Below are 23,884 nucleotides of genomic sequence, written 5' to 3' on the forward strand. Positions count from 1 at the left end.
CACCCCCGGCCCAGCCGACGAGCTCTAGCGAGCATAGGTACATTCCTAAAGTGTGCACCGACGCGATAAATGCCAGGGTCAAACCCGTGAGCCGAAGTTCCGCTATTTTACGGTACGCTACGTTTTTGGGTAGTCCCTAGCGGGCACCCGGCACTCCCGTCAGCCTCCACATTTCTTCCGACGGCATTCTGCATAAAACTTTACCACGTCTGCCTCCATCTTCGCCAATCGTCGGAAATTGAGTTATTCGCGAGCGCGCCTTCGAACGCTGTCGTTTTTATTAGTGTTTGCCGTGCGAATACACCCCCTTTCCCATTTCTGCGCATATGTCGTCGATGAACGAATAATACCCACGCAACGAATAACTGGAAACGCGTAATAACCGATTTCGCGCAGAACGTTCTTCGAGTTCCACGTTCGCGTACGTCGCTCGATGTCTCGTAACAAGTTTCGATTCATTCGTTTCCTCTCGTAACGGTTATTCTCGAGCACCGCGTACGACTTACTGTGCCAACTTGTTCTCGCTCGTGACGAAAGAAAAAGTCTTTGCTGAGTGTAAACGGAGCTCGATAAACGATATTTCAAAGCAACGAAGAATCGACGAAGATAGACGTTCGCGTCCGAGTCGCAAGGCGCGTAGAGAGGCGAGCTGGCTGCGAATCTCGTTCGACCGTCTCGAGAAGGGTTCAAAGCCAACGTTCGACGAGGAAGACGGGATTCTAGAGCTGGATGGAGTCCAGTCGATTCGCAAACGAGACGCTCCGGTTGACGTCCCTCGTTAGCGATGTAAACTCGATGGGCTACGAAAAGAGGGAAAATAAAAGACAAATACGACGCAAGAACGTTTCGGGGAACACCTTTTCCGACGACTTAACGACATTGTGACAGAATGGAGCCGCGGGTCCTTTCAGCGGCGTTTGGCTCTATCCTTCCTTTCCCTTTCAGCGGAATTACGTGCACGACAACTTCGATACGCCCCGCTACCTTTCGCGTACTTACCCCGCGCTTGTGCATCGTCGATCATCCGAATCCAAAGCGACCAAAACTGTTCGTCCCGATGAAATTTCTCCTTTCGAGACGATCCGGTTAATCCGCAGGATTTCGAGCTACTATTCGGGAGTAGGAAAATAATTCTTTCGTTTATGGTTGAGGCGAGTGGATTGCTCGACCGGACAACTGACCTTAGAAAGGCGTGTCCGTAGAACGAGAACTTTTCACGAGCTTCCCGCTCGCCCAGTTATTCGATCGCAGCACGATTGTTTTCGTTCGACAAAAGTCGTAACAAAAGTTGTTCCTTCCCGTGGGAACGGTTATCGTCGCGTCGGGCCGATTACCCCGGAGATACGCCGTCGTATTTGAATCTTCTTTGACTGACTTGTAGCTTTCTTCCTCTATTTTTTCTTCTTTGCTCCCCGTTCTGTCTTCTCAACTCTCGTTACCTCCTCATCCTGCTGCTTCTCCCTCGCGCGCTTTTTCTTTCGCTTCGTCAGGCATACCTTAGTCGAGGAAACACGTGTTGTGTCCCAAGAAATTGAAGTGCTAACGCGACACCTCAGTCGCGTTTCCCATACCGCGTCGAGATGCCAGAAAACGCTCGCATGACTGCTCGAGAACACTGCCTGTTCCGTGGCAAGGTAATTTTTCAGAAATCTCGACGGTCTCTCTCTCTCTCTTTCTCTCTTCGCTTTTATCCGTTTTACTCTTGCGCTTAGGTTTCCTCTAAGAAAATTGAGATTCACGTGGAAACGCGTACACGCGGTAGACCACCCGCGGCTAATTTAATTAAAAGTTAAATTACGAGAGACGGCGTCGCGCGCGCGGACACTGCTAATAAAGTAAGTTGGCCTTTGGATAGAGACATCCGCTTGCGTTTTCGTTCGACTATTCATACCGTGCGAACAGTTTATTTCGCGAAAACGCACCAACTTGCATCGTGCGCAACCCAGGAGCGTAACGTAGCTGTTACATAATCGAAGAAAATGCATTCACGCGTGCAAATATATTATTTAAATGAACAAATAGTAAATGTAGACAAACAAATTTAGAACGTAAACAGGAACGAGAACGTGCTCCATTGATGGAATATCGGCCGTTTGCGCTGCATTAAGAGACCTATTAATAATCGAGTGGAAGCCTTTCCGCTTCACCGCAATGGCTGCAGGTTGCGGACTCTTTGTCCGCCATTAAGGACGACAGAAACGCTGACTTATCCGCGCGCCGTAGCGATAAAAAATCTCGCTTAACGATTCGAACGGAGAAGACCGATCCAAGACGAAGGCGATCTTCTCCGATTGGATAATTTCCCCCAAAGCTCTCGTTCTCGGCTGAAGACGCGGCAGTTATGTCCAAAACCGCTGATCGAACCGTATTTTTCGCACAGCTTTCGACGCAATAAAAGCAGCGGGAGAGACTGGAGTCGGTTGATGGGCTCGTTCATTAGTCATGGTTTAACCGCAGGTCGAAGACCGCAGTTCCACCTGTGTGCGTGCGCGGAAATACAGCCGGAAGAAAGAGAGAAAAAGAGAGAAACAGAGAGAGAGGTAGCTGCAGGGGGGCTGTTAAAAAATAATAGGCTAGGGTCGTTGCTGGCAGTGCCGTCACCCTGGCACGTGCGAAACTTTAATGACTTTCGCTCGACATAACGCCACTCCGGCTCCCTCGCTCGTTTTCCTTATCCCTCCGTGTGTAAACCGGGGCCTCGCATGGGTCCACTCGTGTGGCACACCGTCACCGGAGATAATCCACTTCTCGGCGAGGAGAACGTTGGTACGCCGCAGACGATCGGATCGCCAGATACCGCTCGGCTCCTTTCTTTATTAATTCACCGCGCGTTCCTCTTATCTTCCGACCGTTATGCTCTCCACTTTCTCGTATACGGCATCCGAATACGTCCACCGCTTATTGTTAGAGGAAAATACGTATGTACTTTGGAGGCTCGTCGTACATCGTTAAACCATTCGAATCCGTGGAAACGATCCCGCGCGATCTTACACGCTCCACGATAAAACGTTCGTCGTCGACCAGAACGCAGCTCGCGTTATGACGCGAACTTTCGAAATTGTTGAGCGAGTCACGACGATCCGGAACGTTAAACGACGAGAGTCCGTACGAGGGAAAAGTTGCACCGGATAACTTGCAAATTGTTCGAACCAACGTCGCGTCGAATTTGAAAGTTCGACTACGAAGAGTCGATAGAGTCCGTGAGAAGTTTTCTTTCCGTCACTTGGATACCTATCGGTGTAAATGTCGAAAACGTCGTAGCCCTAAATTAATACATCGCGTTTGTCGCAGACTCGTTCGAGTCTACCAAAAGGTAGCGGGATGATCGACAAGGAATGGCTGGTGCGCGGACTCGCGCGTTTAATTGCCGTGATAGTGACGTGGCAACGATCCGCTTGAGAATTCTCGGTCTCGTTCGGTAACGTGCATCTTTTACCCGATCCGCTATATTCGCTGGATTCCCGTCTGGATGGGCCCTGCTGGTCTACTCAGGCCGAGCAGAGGGACGGTGGAGAACGATCTCGCAAACTTCGATCGAGCAAGTTTGACGGCAGAGTCGTAACTTTGGACGCGTTCAATATTTCCGAATACCCGGTGCCGGGGTTTCATGGCACGCCACGCCACGCCATGCCACGCTATGCCGTGCCACCGCCTCGGCAAACTTATATACGTGATTTGTGGTCTCGCCTACCCTGGCCCCTGCTGGACCAGATAAATTCACTTCGGTCAATTTTTTAGCGGTTCCCGAACAATCGTACGTTGTACGCTTCGATGTAACGCACGGTCTGTTCGAGATATCGTAAAATATTGGCCTCCGTTCTCTCCGACCCTCCGCGAACCTAGTTTCCTCGCCGAAACGGATATTTAATTTGCAATGATACACTGGCCGCGCGAATACCTACGTGGCCTCTCACTTACGAACTTGCCTCGAAATCGATACGTGGTGCTTCCTCCTCGTTAGGAGTCGATAGGATCGTTGGATCGGTATTTCGGAAACGACTTCCGGCCACCGGTTACTTGGCAACCAGATTGAAATGAACGAACTTACGGGCGGGTTTCGCGTGGCGCAATTAACGCCAGAGATTGAAACAGCGAAATGAAAATGGACAGGAAGAGGCGTGGACGTGTCGGTCCGGCCACCAGCTGACCCGCGAAACGCGCTTAAGTGCTTTGTGACGCGCTTAGAAGCTCGGCAATGCCAAAAAGTCGCTCATTGAAAAGCGCAATCACGATCGTCCCCGGCTGTGCAGGATCGTGTGTGGCGGCTTAAAACGAGACGTTCTACCTCGGCTGTACGTGTAAGCCGATATCAACTCGTTGGCTTGCGTTTTGCGTCAGCTTCCGCGGATATCGTTGGTCCCGCTGTCAGGCGAAACTCGACGTTCACCGCAAACTCCTGTCTCGTCCTGTTGTGAAAGGACATCGCGACACGTGGAACACACACGTCACACGAACGATGCGAGAGACAGAATGCGATGGTCGGCGCGGAGAGCAAACGCACCTCGAATTTTCCGTGATTAATAGATACGGGGAGTTGCCGGTCGATTTCGTTCGAGCTCTAATTTCCAGCTGGAAATTAGAACGAACGGTGAAACGGAATCTTTGCGTTTTCACGATGGTTGGCGCGCGAGATTGCAATCGACCGGCTAATTTTGGAAAGCGATAACCGAGCGAATCTAGAGCCGATGGGAGTTACAAGCTGCCCCGTTTAATTTCAAAGCCAATCAGCGAAAGAGACCGCGTTCCCCCTTCCCTCGTCCACCGATCTTTGCGTCCGTCTACGCGGCCTTCGCGTATATCCTTGTGCAATTTCGCCGCGTTTGATTTCGCGATCGAACGCTCTCGACGCGAACCACCGCGCCACAGCAACGAAAAACGAAAGCGGTGGAGAATGAACGAGCAAACGGTACCGCCGCGGTGACTCGATAATTATCGATTCAACCATGGGACACGCGTTCGACCCCCGAAGTAAAAAAGCAGTCAAAAGCAGATGCCGTAAATACCGATGTAACGTTTCCACGCGGAAAACGTTTAATAAGCGGACAGCCAGCTATTCGGCTATATCCCGGAGCGATCTCGTTCCGATTTTCTATCTAAAACCGTTTCCCTGTCTCTCTAACTACCCTCTCTCTCCGTTCAACCTTCCGATTCTCTCGGGCTTTCCCGTCGGACGAGGACGAATGTAACGCGGGCCAGCGTGACGTTAATTCGTTTCCAGTGCAAGACGTATGATCCTCCGATAATGGTGCGCTCCCATTTGCCGGTATTCCGCGGCTATCAGCGACCCAAATTGCATACGCGAGACACGCCGCTCGGAATCATCGATATTGACTGGTGTCGGAGGACCGCGTTAATTGCACTTCAGACGTTACCTGCCCGGTGAACGACGGATAATCGACGCGTTAATTTCGAACCGCGTTGCGTCCGTCACTCCTCCACGTTTTACGCTCGCCGGACCATCCTTTTTGCACGATGGAAACTCTGGAAATTCTTCGCCGTACGAATAAATAAAAATCTCCGGTCGGAACGATTCCGGTTGCTGGAAACCGTTTGAAAGCGTAGCTCGCCGAGGAAGCCAGGAGAATTCTTTCGCTCGAAACAGATATTGCAACGGTATCGTGAAAAGTATGGAAGCGGCTGAACGCAGCTGGGAAATGGACTCTCGCTTTGCGAGCTGCTACGAATTACGTTAATTACTTTACCGAACGTCTTGCGGCAGGACGAAGTGAATAGCCGGCGCGGAGGGCGCGGTCCTTTCATAATGGCTCCCTTCACCGTACTATCCGCTCATTGTTACTGTCGATGCTATTGCGTGCTTATCTGCCGACCTAAATTGCATCGACCGGATACGAAGGACCGGTCAGTGACATTGACTGACGTCGAAACGCGGAAACACGTCGATAATTATGCCCTCGGTGTCTGCAGGCACCGCCGCGGAATTAGGTTGCCACGCGGTTCGTTCGAACCTGCGACTTTACGATTCGACCGTGTCGAACGTTATCTTCGTTATCGATGGCAACGGTGGTGCAACGAGGCGCCGCGGGCTGTCGCGAGAAAGAAAAGGTTAATCGTTACGCTTCGGGGATGCAGCGTACACAAGCCTCGATGATTAAGACCTTTCACGATACGCGATAACGAGGCTCGCGAATTTCGACGAAAATTTCCGAGAAATTTGTCCGGTGGAACGAACTCCCATCGTTCTCGGAGAGGATCGCGAGGGAGGAGTTTGCCGACGGGCGGAGGAACCGATCGATCGTTGAAGGGGTGGCCAGGATGAAGGGAGGCTCGTTGTAACTAATAGATAGGTAATTAGCGGATAATGAAGTAGCTTCCTGTCGGGTGAAAAAATGATCGATCATCGGGATAGAACCGTTAACGATCGATCGAACCTTTGTTCTTTGGAATGGCGATCAAAAGGAACTTATTACGCTTATTAAACCGACCTGGCGTTTGCTCGATACCGTGAACGGCTTAGCTTGCAAACGTCGTCGGTGCCAGCGTGTGCCGTTGGGCCGCGTCGCGCTCGTCAATGGCCGCCCGCCTTTCGCGACCATTCACCGCGAAAGCAACGACCGCGAACGAGATCCGTCGACTCCTCTAATTACACCAATAAGATAATTCCTCCTTTCAAACGATAGAAGGAAAACCAACCGACGTTCCTCTACTTTTCTTTTCCAGGTGCCGAAGATGTGTTCAGGTTTACGGGGAACGAGACGCACACAGACTACTTTCGGCTGGTACTCCGGGACGGGAACTATCTTCTGGTCGGCGGAAGGTAAATAGAGGATTCATTTGGAGCGAGTGCTTTAATTAAAGGACCGCTTCTTCTTCTCGTTCTTTGCTACCGGTTCGAGAGCCTACCGCGATCGACGCTCGCGCACCTCCTGATCTTTACGTGTACGGACTAGTTTCACCGGGAAATCTCGTTTCCACGCTCTCCTCTCTCCTCCTTTCGAGTTTCGTCTTCCTCGGGATTCTCTTCTTTCCGACGATAAATTCTTCGAGACCGGCCACGAAACGCTGTTCCACCCTGTTAATGAGATCGTCGAACTTTATTTAGAAACTTCTTCGCGCGCTTTATTTTACGAGCCTTCGAATGTGAAGCGGCAAGGAAGCGCGACTTTTTGCAAGCTCGCCGGTTCTTTAAAAAACTTTCTCCCGCGGGATCCAGAGAGAACGTAATATGTAATTAAAACGCGATATACATCGGCTACTGGCCGCGAAATCTGGAGCACGAATCTCTCGCGGAACGCTTGGCTATTTGGGTCGAAGGATTCGTCCGGTCGGTGGTTCCGCGTTTCCTTCCACTCGCCAACGTTGTTCCACGAAATCGTTATGTACCGAGCTTCCTTAACTCCGGTTTGCCCTCGAATCCGATTCCTATCGATTATCTTTCCTCTCGAAAACGAATCTTCGCTCGATTCCACTCCGTTCATCCGAAAGAGATAGACAGATAGACACACAGAGAGAGAGAGAGAGAGAGAGAGAGAGAGAGAGAGAGAAAACGGAATGAAATCGGTTGCTGGTAGGTCGTGACGATAATTGGGTCTCCCTCCCGTGAACAGATGCGAATCGATCGTGTCATCGTTGATCGCTCGTCGTTGTCGCCGTCGTCAGTAGAATTACGTTAATTGCTCGATCGATTCGGCGAGTGTCATCGGGTTAGGTTTTTCTCTCGAAATCGATGGTGCCCGGTTCTACTACCGGGATAGGTTAAATCGCGCGCAAATGCGAGCTGTCGCGAGACAACGGGGAAAATTTGCAGCTCGAGACCTCTCGGAATATTAATCTCGAGCCGACCGCCATAAATCTTGGCCCGTGTGTAATAAACGGATCGGGACGGCGCTCGAATCCCGTCGCGGTTCCCGTGGCTCTCGGCCTTTCGATCGACTTTTTTGTCGTCGACTCGGTGCGCGCTGGGACCGACTACATTTCCCGAGAAGCCGGAGAATCTGCGCGCGATAAGCGGACAAAGTAAAGGGACGCGAAAGCCTCTCGGTGCCACACGGTGATTAATGCGCGATCGGAAGTATCGCGTATCGAAAAAAGTTAGGGATCGCGCGCGGGAAATAGGAAAATTCTCGGAGGAGGAGATACGTTCGGGAATATTCGAAGGAGCGGTTCGTTTCGACGAAAAGGGACCGCGAGTCGAGATTCGCCAGCTTCTCTTTTCCCATAAATTCCCAGTAAAATCCTTTACTTCGGCGAACTGGGTTTCGCGTCTGTATTATCGGTGGCTGTCTTTTAAAATTCCATTCATACGACGACGTTCGATGAACGCTTAAAGCGGAAAGCTCGACGCAGCAAGGAGAATTGGTTGCGCGATTACCGAACTTCGGAGTTCGATCGCGAGCTCGAGTTCTATTTGCCGAAGGAACCGCCGCGAATAGAAGCAAATCCAGCTTGAAAGCGTATTCATTCGCGGCAACATCTCTTCTATTTCAGAAATCTCGTGCACAATCTGAGCCTGACTGACTTGACCGAGCAACAAAGGTTGACTTGGTACTCGACCGACAGTGACGTGAAGATGTGCCTGGTGAAGGGCACGCCCGAGGAGAATTGCCAGAACTACATTCGCATCCTCGTCAAGACGGACTCGAACACGTTGCTGGTGTGCGCGACCAACGCTTTCAAGCCGATGTGCCGCGACTACGGGGTACACCCCGGCAACTATACGATCCTGAAGGAGAAGGGAGGCCAAGCGATGTGCCCGTACGACCCTCGTCACAACAGCACCTTCGTCTACGTAGACGGAGAACTTTACACCGGCACGGTGGCCGATTTCGCGGGCATGGATCCCATCATCTATAGGGAGCCGCTGCAGACCGAGCAGTACGACTCCAAGAGCCTAAACGGTGAGTAAATCCAGGACGCTCCTTTCGTTTTTCTTCTTAGCGATCGATCGGTCGACCCGGTCGTCGCTTCCGCTTACGTAAGTGTGTCGTACGTCGTTTTAAAGCGACTGTGTACAGCGAACCAAGCGGCTGTCGAATGAGAAAAAGTAGATTAGCCGGATAAGACGAGTGACGCGCGCGAGCAAGCAGGAGAAAGGTAATCGGCCGCGTCATCGATGAAATTAAAAAGCCGTTAGACGATGTTTCTTAGGATCTGGTTGATACGGAATGGGCAAGAGCGTGGATGACGAATTGGAGGCAGGCCGGTCGACGTTAACGCGCGATTAAAGATTAAAGTATGAGAAACGCGGCCACGCTGGATATACGTCGTAAGCAGGTGGAGTGTTCCTGATGGTGGAAAAAGGTCGGTAGGGCAGTAGTGGGCAGGGAGGAATTTATCGCACGGTATACTGAAACGTTCCTCGCGGCTAGCGATGGGGAGAACACTTTGCTCTATCCGGAGAAAAAGTTTTTCCAAACGAGCGAGAGATTCCGGAAGAAAGTTGCTCGCTCGAACGAGTTAAGCGTTTCGGTCACGCTTCCTGGATAATTACGAAACGACCACCCGCAGAAAATTCATTGGCATTCGAAATGCCGGTTACACGCGCTATTTATGCAAACAGTGGTTTGTACCGTGCAGCGCTGTGTAGAGGGTCAGCTGGGCTAGTGCTTCGCGCGCCAATGCTCGCGATATTCGACTGCAGATCCGAAAGGGCCGCAAGCTTCAAGCCACGGATTCGATATTTACTGGAAGTTTTTAGTTGGACCTTGAAAATCGCGGTTCTGCGAGTTACGGGACGAAAAATTAGGGAAAAAGGCGCGGTGCGCCAACTACCGGGTACCGGCTTTAATCCACACGATGTAATTCCGAGATTAACTGTGCGTGTACGTTGGATCTCGTAGCTCGCACAGCGACGATATTATTCCACTGCCCTTCCATATCTGTATAATGACAGAAGTCTCTGTTCGCCCTGGACGAAACGCGTCTCACGGTACCACGTCGTCGATGGGAAATTTTAATCCGGATAAAAGACCTGTCTGCTGGCCCCTGTCCGCCGGTTCAACGACTCTTCCTCGAGCTGTTTTTTCGTGGATTGCTATTATTAACTGCTTTATCGGGCGTGTCTCGTACATTTCGCCGTCCAACTAGCGTCTTTTTCCAGCGTCTCGCACCCACGCTCCCTCGCATCAGCCAAACATCTACGATGCTCGGCGAGGAAAAACGAAGGGCGTACGAGAATTACGGTTCCCCTGCGAATTTGCCGAAAGGTCGAATTTTTATTCGGAACGGTCACCGAGCGAGAAAGAATTATAGTTCGGATACCGAGGGATGACGCGCGAGCTCATTGGCGAGGTAGAGAAGAAACGCGGGACGGGAATTTTTTACGAGAACGACGCGACGTTTCGATTGCTAGAAAAGTCTGGAAGGAAAAGTAACTGCGGTAGGAACAAAGAGAACGGTAAACTGCGTGTGCGTCACCTTATTCCACGGTTTCGCTCGTCCGCTCGAGTATTTTAATTGAACGGTGTACGAACGCTAATCAAGTTTCTCCGGCCGCTGGATAATATTGATTTTCCCTTCGTTCGTTGAAAATTCAACTCTCTACCGACCTCTCTCCGTTTGCCTCGTTCGCTCGCGCTGACCTTTTCCTCTCGCTCGTCGCTCGAAATTCTCGTTGCTCGTTGCCAACGCAAAACCGAAAAGTTTTCGCGGAAAAAATGCAAAAAAAAAAATGCAAAAAAAAAATAGAAAGCGCGCTCCATTGCGACGATGAATTTCTGTTTTTGCCGTGAAATAATTGCTACATCGTTACTACTTTCAGCCAAACGATCATCGAGAGCCTCCATAGCGACTAGCGCGCGTTGTCGAGTACCATCCGTGATTTTCATCGAGCCGGCGTCGTTTCACGGGTATCTAACGTCGGACAGTTTTCTAATCGTAAAATGCATCGCAGCGGGAAAGGAAGAAGAGGCGAAGAGCGAATAGACCGACGACTCCTGATCTCCTCTGCCTTCCCGCTGCAACTTCCGCTTTGTCTCGATGGTGACGCGGTAAAATGCATCGAGAAAGAAAGACAGCTGGACGACGAAGTGTGGTAGATGAATCGGCGGCGGTGTAAAGCGGGACAGAGGAAACGACGGAAAATTTATGGGCTGGAGCGTGGCGGGTCGGTCGGATATACCTACGTGGCGCGCGAGATTAATATTACTTTATGAATCCTAAGAAGCTTATGAAAACCCTGTCAAGTTAATAAATCGATAAAGTTTTCCCACTTTATCGGACGCTCGTGTACGCGAGTCGGTGCGACCGGTCCCAAGAGCAAGAGAGTGCGCGCGTACGTGTGTTTGCGGCGATAGAGAAGGGGAAGGAGAAAAATTGAGAGCGGAAGAAGAGATAGGAAGAGCGAGAGAGAGAGAGAGGAGCAGGGCGTCGTTCCAGCGCGACACCGTCGTTCGAATAATCGACGAAATAAAACGGTTCTAGCGTCTTCGCGGTTGGCTTATTGCCCTGCTCTCGCCGCGGTCTGGAAGACGTCGCGTCCGCGTCTTCTTCCTTCTCCTGCTCCTCTTCCGTCAAGCTTTAGGAAAGTAAAATTGATTTTTACGATTTGCCCGTTCACGATCGTTGGGAATCTGGCCCCTCGTTCTCCCAGACGATCCCGAAGTGGATAATGATTTTTTAACGAGGATCTGATGTCGCCGCCCTAAAACAACGCCGGATTATTCTTCCGATCGGGGGTGCTCGACGAGCGGCTTTTAGTCGATTTTTCGAGGCCACCCATCGGCTTCGCTTACTCTATTCATTTTTTATTCCACAGCAGATAGAGAGAGCGCTGTCTATATATTTTATCGTAGCTCGGTCCATTGTACCGATTCGGCCGGTTATCGCGTTCGTTTATTCATAAGAGAACTTTACGAGCGCCGTTTGCCGCCGGCGTACATAACCATGGTAACAACGTTGTAATACGCGCCCGTTCTAATTGCAGCGCCAAACTTTGTCAGCTCCATGGCCCAGGGAGACTTCGTCTACTTCTTCTTCCGGGAGACCGCCGTGGAATATATCAATTGCGGCAAGGTAAGTGGTCTTGCCATTGCTTTGATCGCGGTCGATCGATTTCGCCGGTTCAGCGACGTTCCACAGGCGTCCGAGTCTCTCGAATGAAATTCCTCCGCGAGCTGTAATCGATGAAAATTTTCACGACGATCGTCTACACCAGAATTTTCTCTCGAACGGCGCGGGAAATTTGTGACCGCGTGGCACGTCCTCCGCGCTCGAATTTATCGGCAAAAGCAGCAGCGTGGAGCTTCTCTCGCGACGCGATCGCCTACAATTTGGCGAGGACGTGGCTGCATCGATGCATCCGACCGGTCGAGCGTTATCGGTTCTCGATTTTATCGAGCAGTTTGACCGCTGAGACAAGAAACGCGACGACCATTTACACGTTTATTCTCTTCTCCTTTGCAGACCGTCTATTCTCGCGTGGCGAGAGTCTGTAAATACGATCGAGGTGGTCCGCATCGATATCGCAATAGGTGGACCTCGTTCCTAAAGTCTCGTCTCAATTGTTCCGTCACCGGAGACTTTCCTTTCTACTTCAACGAGATACGTAAGTACAAGCTTCTGGTACGGTTAACGCGATCGATCTTGGTCCATCGTGCTCACGGACGAACATTGCACGCGGCTTCGGCCTCGAGATCGGTATCGAGGCACCCGAGATACCTCGTTCGATCGGACGTCAACCGCGACGTCATTGATTTTAAACGGCGACACTCAGACGCCGGAAAGGTCGAGAAATAAATTTTCAATAGAATTCGCTGGCACGCTCGTAAACCTGCGCGGATGCGGCCGAGGTCGCGCGAACAAAGAACCATGGAATTACAGCGCGCGTTATTTGCAGAATCAACGACGGAACTGATATCGGGCCAGTACGGCAATAAGTCGGCGCAGCTGATTTACGGCACGTTCACTACCCCAGTGAACAGCATCAGCGGCTCGGCCGTCTGCGCCTTTTCCTTGCAAGACGTCACCGACACGTTCAAGGGTAACTTCAAGGAACAGAGCGCCATCAACTCGAACTGGCTGCCGGTTCAGAGTACCAAGGTTCCGGACCCGAGGCCCGGCCAGTGCGTCAACGACTCCCGATCTCTGCCCGATCTGACCCTCAATTTTATCAACACGCACTCCCTCATGGACGAGCTGGTGCCGAGCTTCTTCGGTCAGCCTATCGTCATACGCACCAGTTTCCAGTAAGTCGGAAATCCTCGGTCGTCGATACAAGTCGACGAAAGAATATGGTCGCGCTAACGGATTTCGCTTCCATTCGCGCAGTTACAGATTCACGCAGATCGCCGTCGATCCTCAGGTGAAGACTCCAGGCGGTAAGACGTACGACGTGTTGTTCATCGGTACGGACAATGGAAAGGTGATCAAGGCGGTGAACGCCGAGTCGGCCGACACACACCTGAAGGTCAGCCCTGTGGTGATCGAGGAGATCCAGGCGTTCCCGTCAACGGTGCCGGTGCGCGGCATCAAAGTGGTGAGAGCCTCGCAGGCCGGCGACGGCCTCGAGGACGGCAGGCTGGTCGTGATCGCCGATAGCCAAGTTCAGGCGCTCAGGCTACACCGGTGCTACAGCGATAGGATCTTGTCGTGCGGCGAGTGCGTGGCCCTGCAGGATCCGTATTGCGCCTGGGACAAGGTTGAGGGCAAATGCCGAGCGTTGGTCGGGCCCGCGGCTACCGATGCGAGCAGATTTCTGCAGAGCGTGGCGACCGGACTGCACGCCTCGTGTCCACCGAGCAAAACTTCGAACAAGGACGCGAGCAGCGTCGGCGCCATCTCCGCCAACCAGAACAAATTCCCGCAGGACTCGATGATACCGAATAAGGAGGGTCAAGGCGGGGAGATCATCAATATCATGCAGGACGAGGAACAGGATAATTCGGGTAGGAGCTGTTTCCAGGAGATGAGACGAGTTCGGCGTCCGGATCCGTCCGATTTTCTCACGATCGTATCGCCGCAGGTCCGGAGGTATCGGCGGCAGACTCACCACCGCCGCAGTATTCCGTAGAGACTCTGGTGATGGCCGTGGTAGCCGGCGCGTTGGCAGCTCTGTTGGTCGGCTTCGTCGCAGGCTACCTGTGCGGCAGGAAATGTAGAAAAGACGAGGACGATAATCTGCCGTATCCGGACACGGAGTACGAGTACTTCGAACAGCGTCAAAACGTAAACAGGTAAGCGACGAATGTCCAGCGGCGATCAGTAAACGGAGAATACGGTGATTGGACGTGTCAAGGATGCATTTCTTTTTTTTAATCTCGCAGTAGGCTAGCACCGGAACCGAAACTACTGCCCCAGGAAGAAGTGACCTACGCGGAACCGGTGTTGGTTCCGCAGCCTCCGAAGCTTCATTCGCCGAAAGGGACGATGCGAAAGCCGCCACCAACCCCGACGGAAACGCTGTTCCAGTTCCCAGATGGGTATGGTTTCCGCGGGCCGAGGGACAACTTTGGGACCCTACGATCCCACCAGGGTGACGCGTATCGACGCAACGATGGGTTCGCGACCACCCGCAGCGTGAAGAAAGTTTATCTCTGAGAAACGAGCGAGGAGGGAGGTGGCCGTCACCGGAGCTTAGGACGGCCAGCGCGCAATCGGCACAACGCGACCACAGCGGCCAGGAGTAGTCGCGCTGTGACGTCTGGGGGACAGTCGAATCGCGAACTCGCGGGCCCGAGGGCGCTTGAATCGCCTTCGCCACCCTCGAGCGTCTCGTCTAGTTCCCCGTCTCCTCCCTCCTCGTCACCCTCGCCGACCCTCGTACCGATCGCCATGAGCGGTGGTTCGCCACCACCGCCGACGCCGCCCTGCAGTTACATCTATCGATCATAGTCGTCGTCGTCGTCGGCGTCGGCTTCCTCGCCGCCGCCGTCGTACTCTGCTTCTTGTTACGCGACGCCAGCAGCAGGGACACCGTTCTACAGTCCCGCTGCGCGTTCCGATCCTGTATAGTAGCGTGTGAGCGCTCACTTTCCCTGTTTTCGTTTCCTTTCGTTGCGCGTTCCTTGCGTTTTCGCTTGATCCTCGGTTGCCTTTCAGTCCGTCGGAATCGCCGATACGGGCATCGGTCGAGTCTACTACCAGGATTACCGAGTATCAATGTCGTCGTCCGACGACGATTCTTCTCTAGGGAAAGGACTGCTCCAGCAAGAAGGTAAAGCCGGCCGTGTCGATCGAGCTCGGTAATCCGGCTCGATCGTGCTAGATGGTGCGTTGAGTCGTTCGCAATGGAACGTCGCGATCTCCGCCGTTTTATCGATAAATTCCCGAAAACCCACGCGTAGTATTATGGCAAAGGTTACTTCTCGTGAAGTCAATTAAAAGAGACTATCGTCGGACTCGACTTGCGATTTTTCTAATGTTGTAATATTTAACGCGAGTGTTTGACAGTGCCATAATTGTTCGCGTAATACTACCGCGTGCCTCGAAACTAAGGGATACCTGCACCACGCTCGTTTCGTCTCTGTCCCTTTCGATAGAGGGACGAACGATCGGAATCTCTCGATTCGATGGTGGACAGGAAGCAGAGGGAGGGAATGAAACGAAGAAAAGAGAATATATGACGTTGGACTTTAGTCGTCACGGCATCGTGCCATAAACGTTCGATCGTTTCCAGTAAAATCGCGGAGATCGCCACGTCGTCTTTACGATGCGTCGGTTAATCGACAGACTCTCTTTAAGTGACTGATAGTTTGGCGAAACGGAGTTATCGCCGAGAGATTACCACGGCCGATTTCTAATTTTATCGTACGTTTCGGAAACGCGCGTTTCACCACCTGCACATATACGTAATACAGAGAGCAAATGGGAATAGAGAAAGAGCTAGAGAAGAACAAGTATGCGTGAGAGGTGTCTAAAATTTAACAGAGAGAAAGAAGTTAAAGTGGGAATGTAGAGGGAGAGAGCTAGCCATGGAGAGAGGAAACGAAAGAGACATAGAACTTGTATGTAAATAATACACGTATATAAAAAGAGAAGAAACAAATAACATATACGAAGAAGTTTAAGAGTTCTATGAGCTGCAGATGCGGAAAGGGAGAAACGAGAATCAGTCCATCTAGAACCTGGACCCGATGATACACGTAGATATCTATCTTAAAGTGCTTCTTATTTCAGTGTGTTTAGAAGTAACGCGTATGTGATATATATTATATGACGAGGTGTTTTCTAGAAGTTGAGAGAAAGGAGGAGAAAAAGCGAAAGAGCGAGAGCGATGGAGTAGGTGCGATGGACGCGGCGATGATGAACTCGACGATCCTTTGTTCACAAGAATTCACCGCTGCGATATCACCAACAATCTGTCGAACGTTTTCGTGAAAAATTTACAAAATTTTCCATCGAATTTTGTCCGACGCTTTTACCTTCGTTATATTCGTTCCTCTTTCATCCTTTGCGTTTCCGTCTCGTCCCCGATCGTCCAGTATAACACCGATTCTGTGAACAATCGAGCGAGAGTGTCACGCCGCCTTCGTTCATTTTTTCGTTGTTTTCTTTGTTCTTGTTCGACACGCACACTATCACACTAAGTACACAGGACAACGGACTAGCGCGTTTGTTACGGCGTTTTTCTTATCGCCGATCCGTATCGGTCAGCAATCCGATCGATCGGCTGGTCTTTTTCGATTGAGAAACGAAGGCTCGCCCGACACACGCCCCCTAAAACGGTAAGACTGATAAGACTCCTTGGCCGGGCGAGCCCCTCCATCCGTTTATCGTTGTTAGAGTACCGTTAGATCGGCATCGACCAACACGGTTTCCTTTGTCGACAGTACAAATTTTCATCGCGTTTCATACACGATATACGTTGGTCTTGTTTCACGAGCAGGCAACGCGGGCGCCCCGCCACTTCTTTCCCTATGCTTGAAAACAAAAAAAAAAAAAAGAAAATCAACGCGAAGGACTGTGCGGTTTATCCACGTTCCTGGCAAAATACTGTCGTTTGCATGCGTCCGAGAACCTTGCGAGAAGGAGGAGGATACAGGGCGCTGAGCATCCTGCGCGTGAAACGACAGGACAGGCTGACAAGAAAAAGGGGACTCGATTTACACACACATGCATTACATATACAGGCACGCGCGCGCGTACACACACACACACATACACTACACGTAATACACGCGTATACATAAATACACAATCAGACGCGCGCGCATGTTGACGCAGAGCGCGGACAGCCGCGCGTTTCAAAGCTGCCATGTATTATCGACCCGACGCTTCTCGTCGTTGCAAAATATCTAATTGTACCTCCGGTGTAGGTAGCGTATTTTTAACGGCTTGTTTTCACTTGGGTCGGTCGGAGGGGAGCGGACGTTTTCTAAGTTTGATACGATATTAAACGAGTTCGCGCTTTATCCGTTTAAGGTTCTACTAAATCTCTCTTAATGTGATCCTTTTCACGAATGGAAGACTCAGGCACGATACCAAAGATTATTACTTATAACTAAGCACACCGTTGCTCTTTGCGATGATGATTGAACGTTAGAGGCGCACAAAATAGCAAAAAGAAAAAATATGAAAAGAAGTAACGTTTTAGGGATTGCTGACCCCTCGCACAAAATCGGACGCTCCCGAAGTTAACGTTTGAAAGCAACGCGCTCGTATAACCTCGAACCGTGCGGATGGTTCTTTCTTTTTTTTTTTTTTCTGTCTTTTACCCTTCTTTCGTCTCTCCTTTCGACGCGCGCGCTAACGTTCGTTTACTGATTTTTCTACCAACCGTTAGGGAATCGCAACGATTCCTTCCTCCGTTGACTTCGTTGCCGCACGTTATGTGTTCATTGCGAGACTACGAAACCCAATCGGTAGCGTCGTTTTACAAACGCTGTGGCGTTTCGCGCGTCGCTCGAATCACGGTATTTCGATTCGATTTCTCAATTGAAAGAGGGGTGAAAGAAGGGTTCGACGAGTTTTTCAACGACGGCGTTGACGATCCAGCAATCGGGGGACACACCGAGATCACGATTCGACGAAGGCGAAGGGAGAAAACGATCGAATCGCGCACGACGTTGGAATCAAGTAATGCATGAAAGGATGCGAGAGGAGAGAAAGCGTCGCGATCGTTGCACGTTCGGAGATATTTTTCGTGACGGGGATACCGAGTTAGCAGCGTGATGAAACAATAAGAGGAAAATGGCAGGGATATTTGAAGGAGGGGGAGAGAAAGAGAGATTGAAATCAGAATTTTATGATAATCTTAACGATATTATAATCGAACGTTGATACTTGTAATAAGAGTTAAAGGGACAAAAATAGGGAGGGAGACGTTAACAGAGATTCGTGTTAAACGTGTTCAAAGGAACTCGCGCGTTCGTGTTGTTTAAGCCAATAAGGAACGGATTCCATCCAAGATAAAAAAAAAAGAAAAAAAAAACAAACAAAAGGGAAGATTGATCGGCGATGTCGCTTGTTGCGTGAACGACGTTTCTTTTTCTTTCTTCAGCCATGTTAATCGAGTTTTCTTCGTTGGAAAACGTGAAAAGCGGATACGCGAGCGATAGAGAAATAGACGTTTGGTGAAAATTTGCGTTGCCAACGCGTGGCGGCAAGCGGGACGCGATAATTTCATGCATTATTGTATTTCAATCGCTTAACGAATTCCAGCATTTCCATATTTTCTATTCCTGTTTCTTTCTCTTTTCCCTTTCTTTTTTTTTTATCTCTTTTTACTCTTCTTTTGTACACGCCATACGTTTATATTTAATGGGAAAGCGAAAAACGGAATGGGAATAAGGAGAAAAGAAAGATGAAAGATAAGGTAGAACGGTGGATGGAGATAACGAGAGAATGCGCGTGTGCTTGATCGTGAAAAGTTTAGCCAGTTATTACAATTATAAACTGAGAAAATAATTAGGTAGATATACGGGGTCTTCTCGTTAAAGAAGAAGCGCTCCGATTAGATGATCGCAGCATGTATGAAACAAGAGTTTGATGATGAAAGCTTAGACATAAGTAGAGGATTAGCGAACGGTATTTATATATATATATAATATATATGTATATATATATATAAATAAATATAAATATAAATAAAAAATATATATATAGAACGCTTGAAACGTATATTAATATTATAACTTTTTATAAATATATTTTTCCGTCGAAGTCTAGCCTAGTTGGATACATACACGGTTATTAACGACTATTAATTTATCCGATCTGATTACTATATCGAGGATCTAGCGTTAATTCGAACATTTTAGACGTCATAGTTTTACATGATAGACGAAGTTGTACGAATTGTAAGTGGCTCGAAGGGAGATTCAAGGATGGCAGGTGGAGCCGGAGAATGAAATGAAAAAATACATTAGTACCTAACGTTATGAAATTTAACTACTAGCGTTGAGCCACTCGTGGAAGGGTCGCTCAGCCGCTTCTCGATCATCCATCGATGGACGTTACCACGCGAAACTTCGTCGGCGTTTGCGCTCGACGTTGACCTTTCCTCCCTGAGTATCTGTTGGACGTCGGCGAACGTCGATGAAATTGTTCGCTCGCCTAGGAAAATCGATCGACGTGAGTGCCCGCGAAGCGACCAGTCGCCCTTTCTCGTGCTTTGTAATTAAGAAACAAAAGAGTACGAAAGATAAAGACAGGCGTCGGAGAGTTAAAGTTAGCGAGTGAGAGCGACTAAAAGAGTGCGAGCGAAAGTGTGTCGAGAGAACCAGGAGGAACGAGTACGTTCATAATACACGTATACATAGACTTGCATATACACGAATCCTTCGTTTCGTTTCTATTCTTCGGTTCCCTTTTGATTTTTCCAAAGAAAGAGAGCGAACGAAAGAGAGATGAAGCGTGTGCGTGAGAAGGGCGCAAGGAGAGCGTGAGAAAAGGGTGAGAGAATATGAGAACGAGAGCCCGCCACCAAGAATGCCCGGAATCCTCCTCTCCCCCGTAAGCCCATGACAAAAAAAAAAAAAAAAAAAAATTGTAACGCGGCACGGGCTCTCGTTTTACGCGTACTGGTACACCAGCGAGCACTAATTACCACATGTAACGCTAATTAATAATTACCGATAACTACCAAGTAATAATCATACTGTTAACTAAAGTAACGAACGCGATCGCGATACTAGAGGATTTCTAAAGGGCGAACAAGATGAACACTATAGTATTTATCAACGATAAAGTAACGAGAACGTAACACGTATTTTGCTTCTTCCTAATACAGTGCCGTTTACGCTATTTTTTACTGTAACTGATAGAGAAATTCGGCCAAGGATGTGGCGCGCGACATTTCGGGGGCGAGCGTGCGGCCACTCTTTCAACAAATATTCGCGAGATCGTGCGATTCGTCAAGAGCAAGAGGGAGAGAAAGAGCGAGAGCGAAACCAGAGTGAAAGGGAACGAGTCGAGTTTCTATTTAGTCGGCTATCGTGAAAACGTGATGGTCGTGAAACCGTGACTCTGGATCGTTTTAACGGCGCGCGCGAACGCCTGACACACGGACTCTCGTCGTCTGGGGGACGAATACGGAACCGATTAGTCGACGCGGCAAACGCTTTTGTACGCCACCGCGATTCCTCGGGGCGTTTGTAAAGATCGCCGATTCGTACAAGCTCCGACCTTGTCCAAGCATCGTCGTTTCGATCAATCGTTCGCGCATTTTCCCCGTTGATCGCCCTGGCAGTCGCTTATTCCGCATCTCGACAAGTTTCTGCCGTGTAAAACGCGTATGGGTGCATCCACTGTCAATTACAACGGAATCAACGGCATAATTTTCAGTCGTTCTATATCGCATGCTTTCAAACTCCTCTCGTCTGTGACCTCTTCTTCCCGACTTTTTCATCACGCAGAAACGGGCTACAAACCGCGTCTACGGCGGCAGAAACTCGCGGACGTAGATGAGTCCTGCTTTGCTTTGGAAAAGCGTTTCGCTGTCACGGGCTGTTCCAGTTTTACAAGTCGCGCGCGCAAATTTTATAGGCCCAGAGTCACGAACGTGGGATAAAAAAAATAAAAATGGTAGGGCAGGGGGCCTTTGACTTAATTAACGCGCGTGATCGCGTGTCTCGCAGTAATTTATTAGTGAGAATGCCGTTCGAAGCCGATCGACGACAGGGTGAAAGAGAATGGGAATGCATGAGTGAGAGAGTTGTACGTGTACGTGTGCGAAAAATCATGGGGAGAGAACGAGAGTAGTGAAAATTTTTTGGCGCGACGTTTCGATGGCGCAAGAAATTATTCCATTTGTTCACGCGACTACCCGCCATGGATTCCGCCGTGGAGCCGTTCGCGGGCAGCCGTACCGATTTTAAAAGAGTACAGTACCGGAGGAATGAATAATAATTAATAATAATATTAATAATACTAATAATAACGATATTGCATTAATACCGAAGGTATATTATTGCCGATAATTATATTGTAACGATACGAGAATGATATTATATATAATACTCTTTATAAACGCAGGCAGGAGATGATTATGCAACGCGGTGAAGTACTGAGGATTATAGAGAGTGAACCGTGAACGAGAAAGAGAGAGGAAAAATGCACGCGCGAGATCGAGAGAATGAGACGGACGAATGCGAGGGAGAAACTGGCAGAGAGATTGCGACCAGACGAGAGAAAGAGAGAAAGAAAGGAAAATGAAAGAACGATAAGTAGTCTTTTTCGCAGTAGGCTGATGGTAGAGACACGGCACGTCTAATATTAACAAACAAAAAAAAATATAATTAAAAAAGTAAAGTAAAAAATATCATAACGCGAAAAAAGATACAGTAGTAATTTACTATCGGCTGACACGTAGTGTGAATGCTGACATAGGAGAAGCATGCTGGCAACGAGTGCTTTTGTGGATTCCGAGAGATGGATGTTTGAGAAGAAAACAAGGTCGGCTCGCTTTCGTCATCTTTCTTCCGTAAAAACGATAAGCGCGTCGGCAACGAGATGCATCCGATAGTTACGACGTACAATAGCCACATTGTCGATTCGCCGATGTAATTAAGAAAAAGAGAGATCCGCGTTGGTATCGATGGCGTCGTCGACGACACGACGAAATCGTTACCCTTAGCCTCGTTACGTCCAGCGACAATGAACGCGATCGATACCGGCGAAGATCTCGGAACGTCACTCGCTTTCCTGCAAACGAGAGATCCGGCGACAGTGGCGCGAGAAGCGTAAACGAAGACGCGATGGAAAGGGGATTCGCTACCATTACCGTATTGCGTCTGTTATGCCTGACATAGTTTGCTATTAAGAAAAAGAGAAGGCGAGGTATTCGTGGTTGAAGAAGCTTAGAGAAAACGTAGAGCGGCGAGCTTTCGAACGGAAGAGAGCGCGCCGAAGGGAAAAGAAGCGGCAAGAACGGGAATAAGGAGGATGCGAAGGCGAGCCAAAGAGAAAGATCGAGCAGCAGGATTGCGAAGAGAAACGAAAGAGTATGAGGAATATTGCGAAAGAGCAAGTGAGAGAATGAGAGAATGCTAGAATACGAGGGTGGCGAGCTAGGGGGAGAAAATGAAGAGGAGCGATTGTAGATTCGGAAAGTCACTTAGCCAGCAGACTGCTGTTCATAGTGCCCTGTTATAGTGGGTTCCCTAGGCAGAGCGGCAGAGACGCGATTAAAAAGCGAAAACAAGAGAGGCGGACAAGAGGAGAGAGGCAGGAGAGAATCAAGTTGTTGGTGAAGAGCGCGTGGAAAAGGGCGAGGAACGAAATGTCGGGAATCGGATGAATCGCGCATGGTCCCGACCAGCGAATACGCGGATGCCAGATTCTTTTTTTTTTTTTTTACTATTATTTTTATTAACAATCGCGTGGGAATTTCGATCGAAGAGAAACGCGATCGTGACAACGACTATGTAGATTAATCGTGACAAACTCGCCGATGTCGCGACCGACATTCCTTGCTCGTGCCGTGGATCGATCCGACCTTTTTGCCCATCGAATCTTTGACGTCAGATATTTTCTCCCTTTGCAGTCGCGTTTCGAAAAGGTTGTTCGCGGAATCGCCGTGCCGCTCGATGATCGAAAACAACGCGCAACCTCGTTTACGAGCGATATCGTGCCAAGAGGTGCGATATTATCGATTACCATTACCGCAACCGACTTTGGCATACTGTACGACCGTTATCACCGCTCTCGCGTTCAAAGAGCTCGTCGTTGGATCGTTGTATTCGATGATCGATCGGTGGCACGGAATCCGCACGTCCGTATACTATTCGCGAATCGATCACGAACGAGGAAGGTATTGGAATCGTCGACGAAGCATTCTACGAGTCTCTCGAGGCTAATGATGGTTTGAAGAAAGGAATCGTAGCTTGGTAATAACGAGGTACTCCGCTCTCTGCCCACGGGACCCTGATCTATTTTTCAGAATACGCTATTGTGATTATTACTATATGATAACATTTAAAAAAAAAAACACTAAAATCACAAAAAACACCTTGTACTATTGTTTATTATACGATTCTGACGATTATTATTTATAATGTTAATAATCTATATTAACGATAATTACCGCATTATACCATTATTATATTTAGTACTATTTAGAGAGTGAGGCTGCTACTATATTAATGAATTAAGTACTAAGTAACGGATTAAGTAATTCATTAGACTTTATATATAAATATATAAATATTACTAAACATACTCTTCGCGTCAAACTGCGTTTATCGGTTTTCTCTTCGTATACACGTTGATTTCCTATACATATATGAAATATATATATAAATATATAAATATAAATATACATAAAGTATCGAATAATCACAGTACGACTGCCTCTGACTCGATTTTCTTTTCCGGGCGCTTATTCAGTCGGCGTTACGAACGTTCTTTCGTTTCACCCATTTACATTCGACGACTACGTTATTTTATATATCGTAATAGACATAGACTGTACCACGAAATATTAAGTAAAAATAAATTTGATTAGGTAATACATCGGCGTTCCTTTTCTTCCTTATCAACCCGAGTTTCG

The 23,884-nt window shown here is 49.1% G+C and overlaps 1 protein-coding gene across 2 annotated transcripts in view; it reads left to right on the forward strand.

The window, feature by feature from the left end:
• The window catches only part of LOC126919165 (semaphorin-1A), a 145,587-nt gene extending 121,742 nt beyond the window's left edge, over positions 1-23,845 (forward strand). Inside the window, exons 3-10 of one of the 2 annotated variants that reach the window (XM_050727923.1) lie at positions 6,679-6,775; positions 8,446-8,855; positions 11,882-11,970; positions 12,361-12,502; positions 12,794-13,142; positions 13,225-13,841; positions 13,919-14,129; positions 14,220-23,845. In XM_050727923.1, the coding sequence (XP_050583880.1) occupies positions 6,679-6,775; positions 8,446-8,855; positions 11,882-11,970; positions 12,361-12,502; positions 12,794-13,142; positions 13,225-13,841; positions 13,919-14,129; positions 14,220-14,493 (2,189 nt within the window). In that variant the 3' untranslated portion in view covers positions 14,494-23,845. The remainder of the gene's footprint in view (positions 1-6,678; positions 6,776-8,445; positions 8,856-11,881; positions 11,971-12,360; positions 12,503-12,793; positions 13,143-13,224; positions 13,842-13,918; positions 14,130-14,219) is intronic. The other variant, XM_050727924.1, reaches the window with a different exon arrangement.
• The last annotated feature ends 39 nt before the right edge of the window (positions 23,846-23,884 follow it).

Source organism: Bombus affinis, chromosome 8 (assembly GCF_024516045.1).
Source record: "Bombus affinis isolate iyBomAffi1 chromosome 8, iyBomAffi1.2, whole genome shotgun sequence".
Taxonomy (NCBI): Eukaryota; Metazoa; Arthropoda; class Insecta; order Hymenoptera; family Apidae; genus Bombus; species Bombus affinis.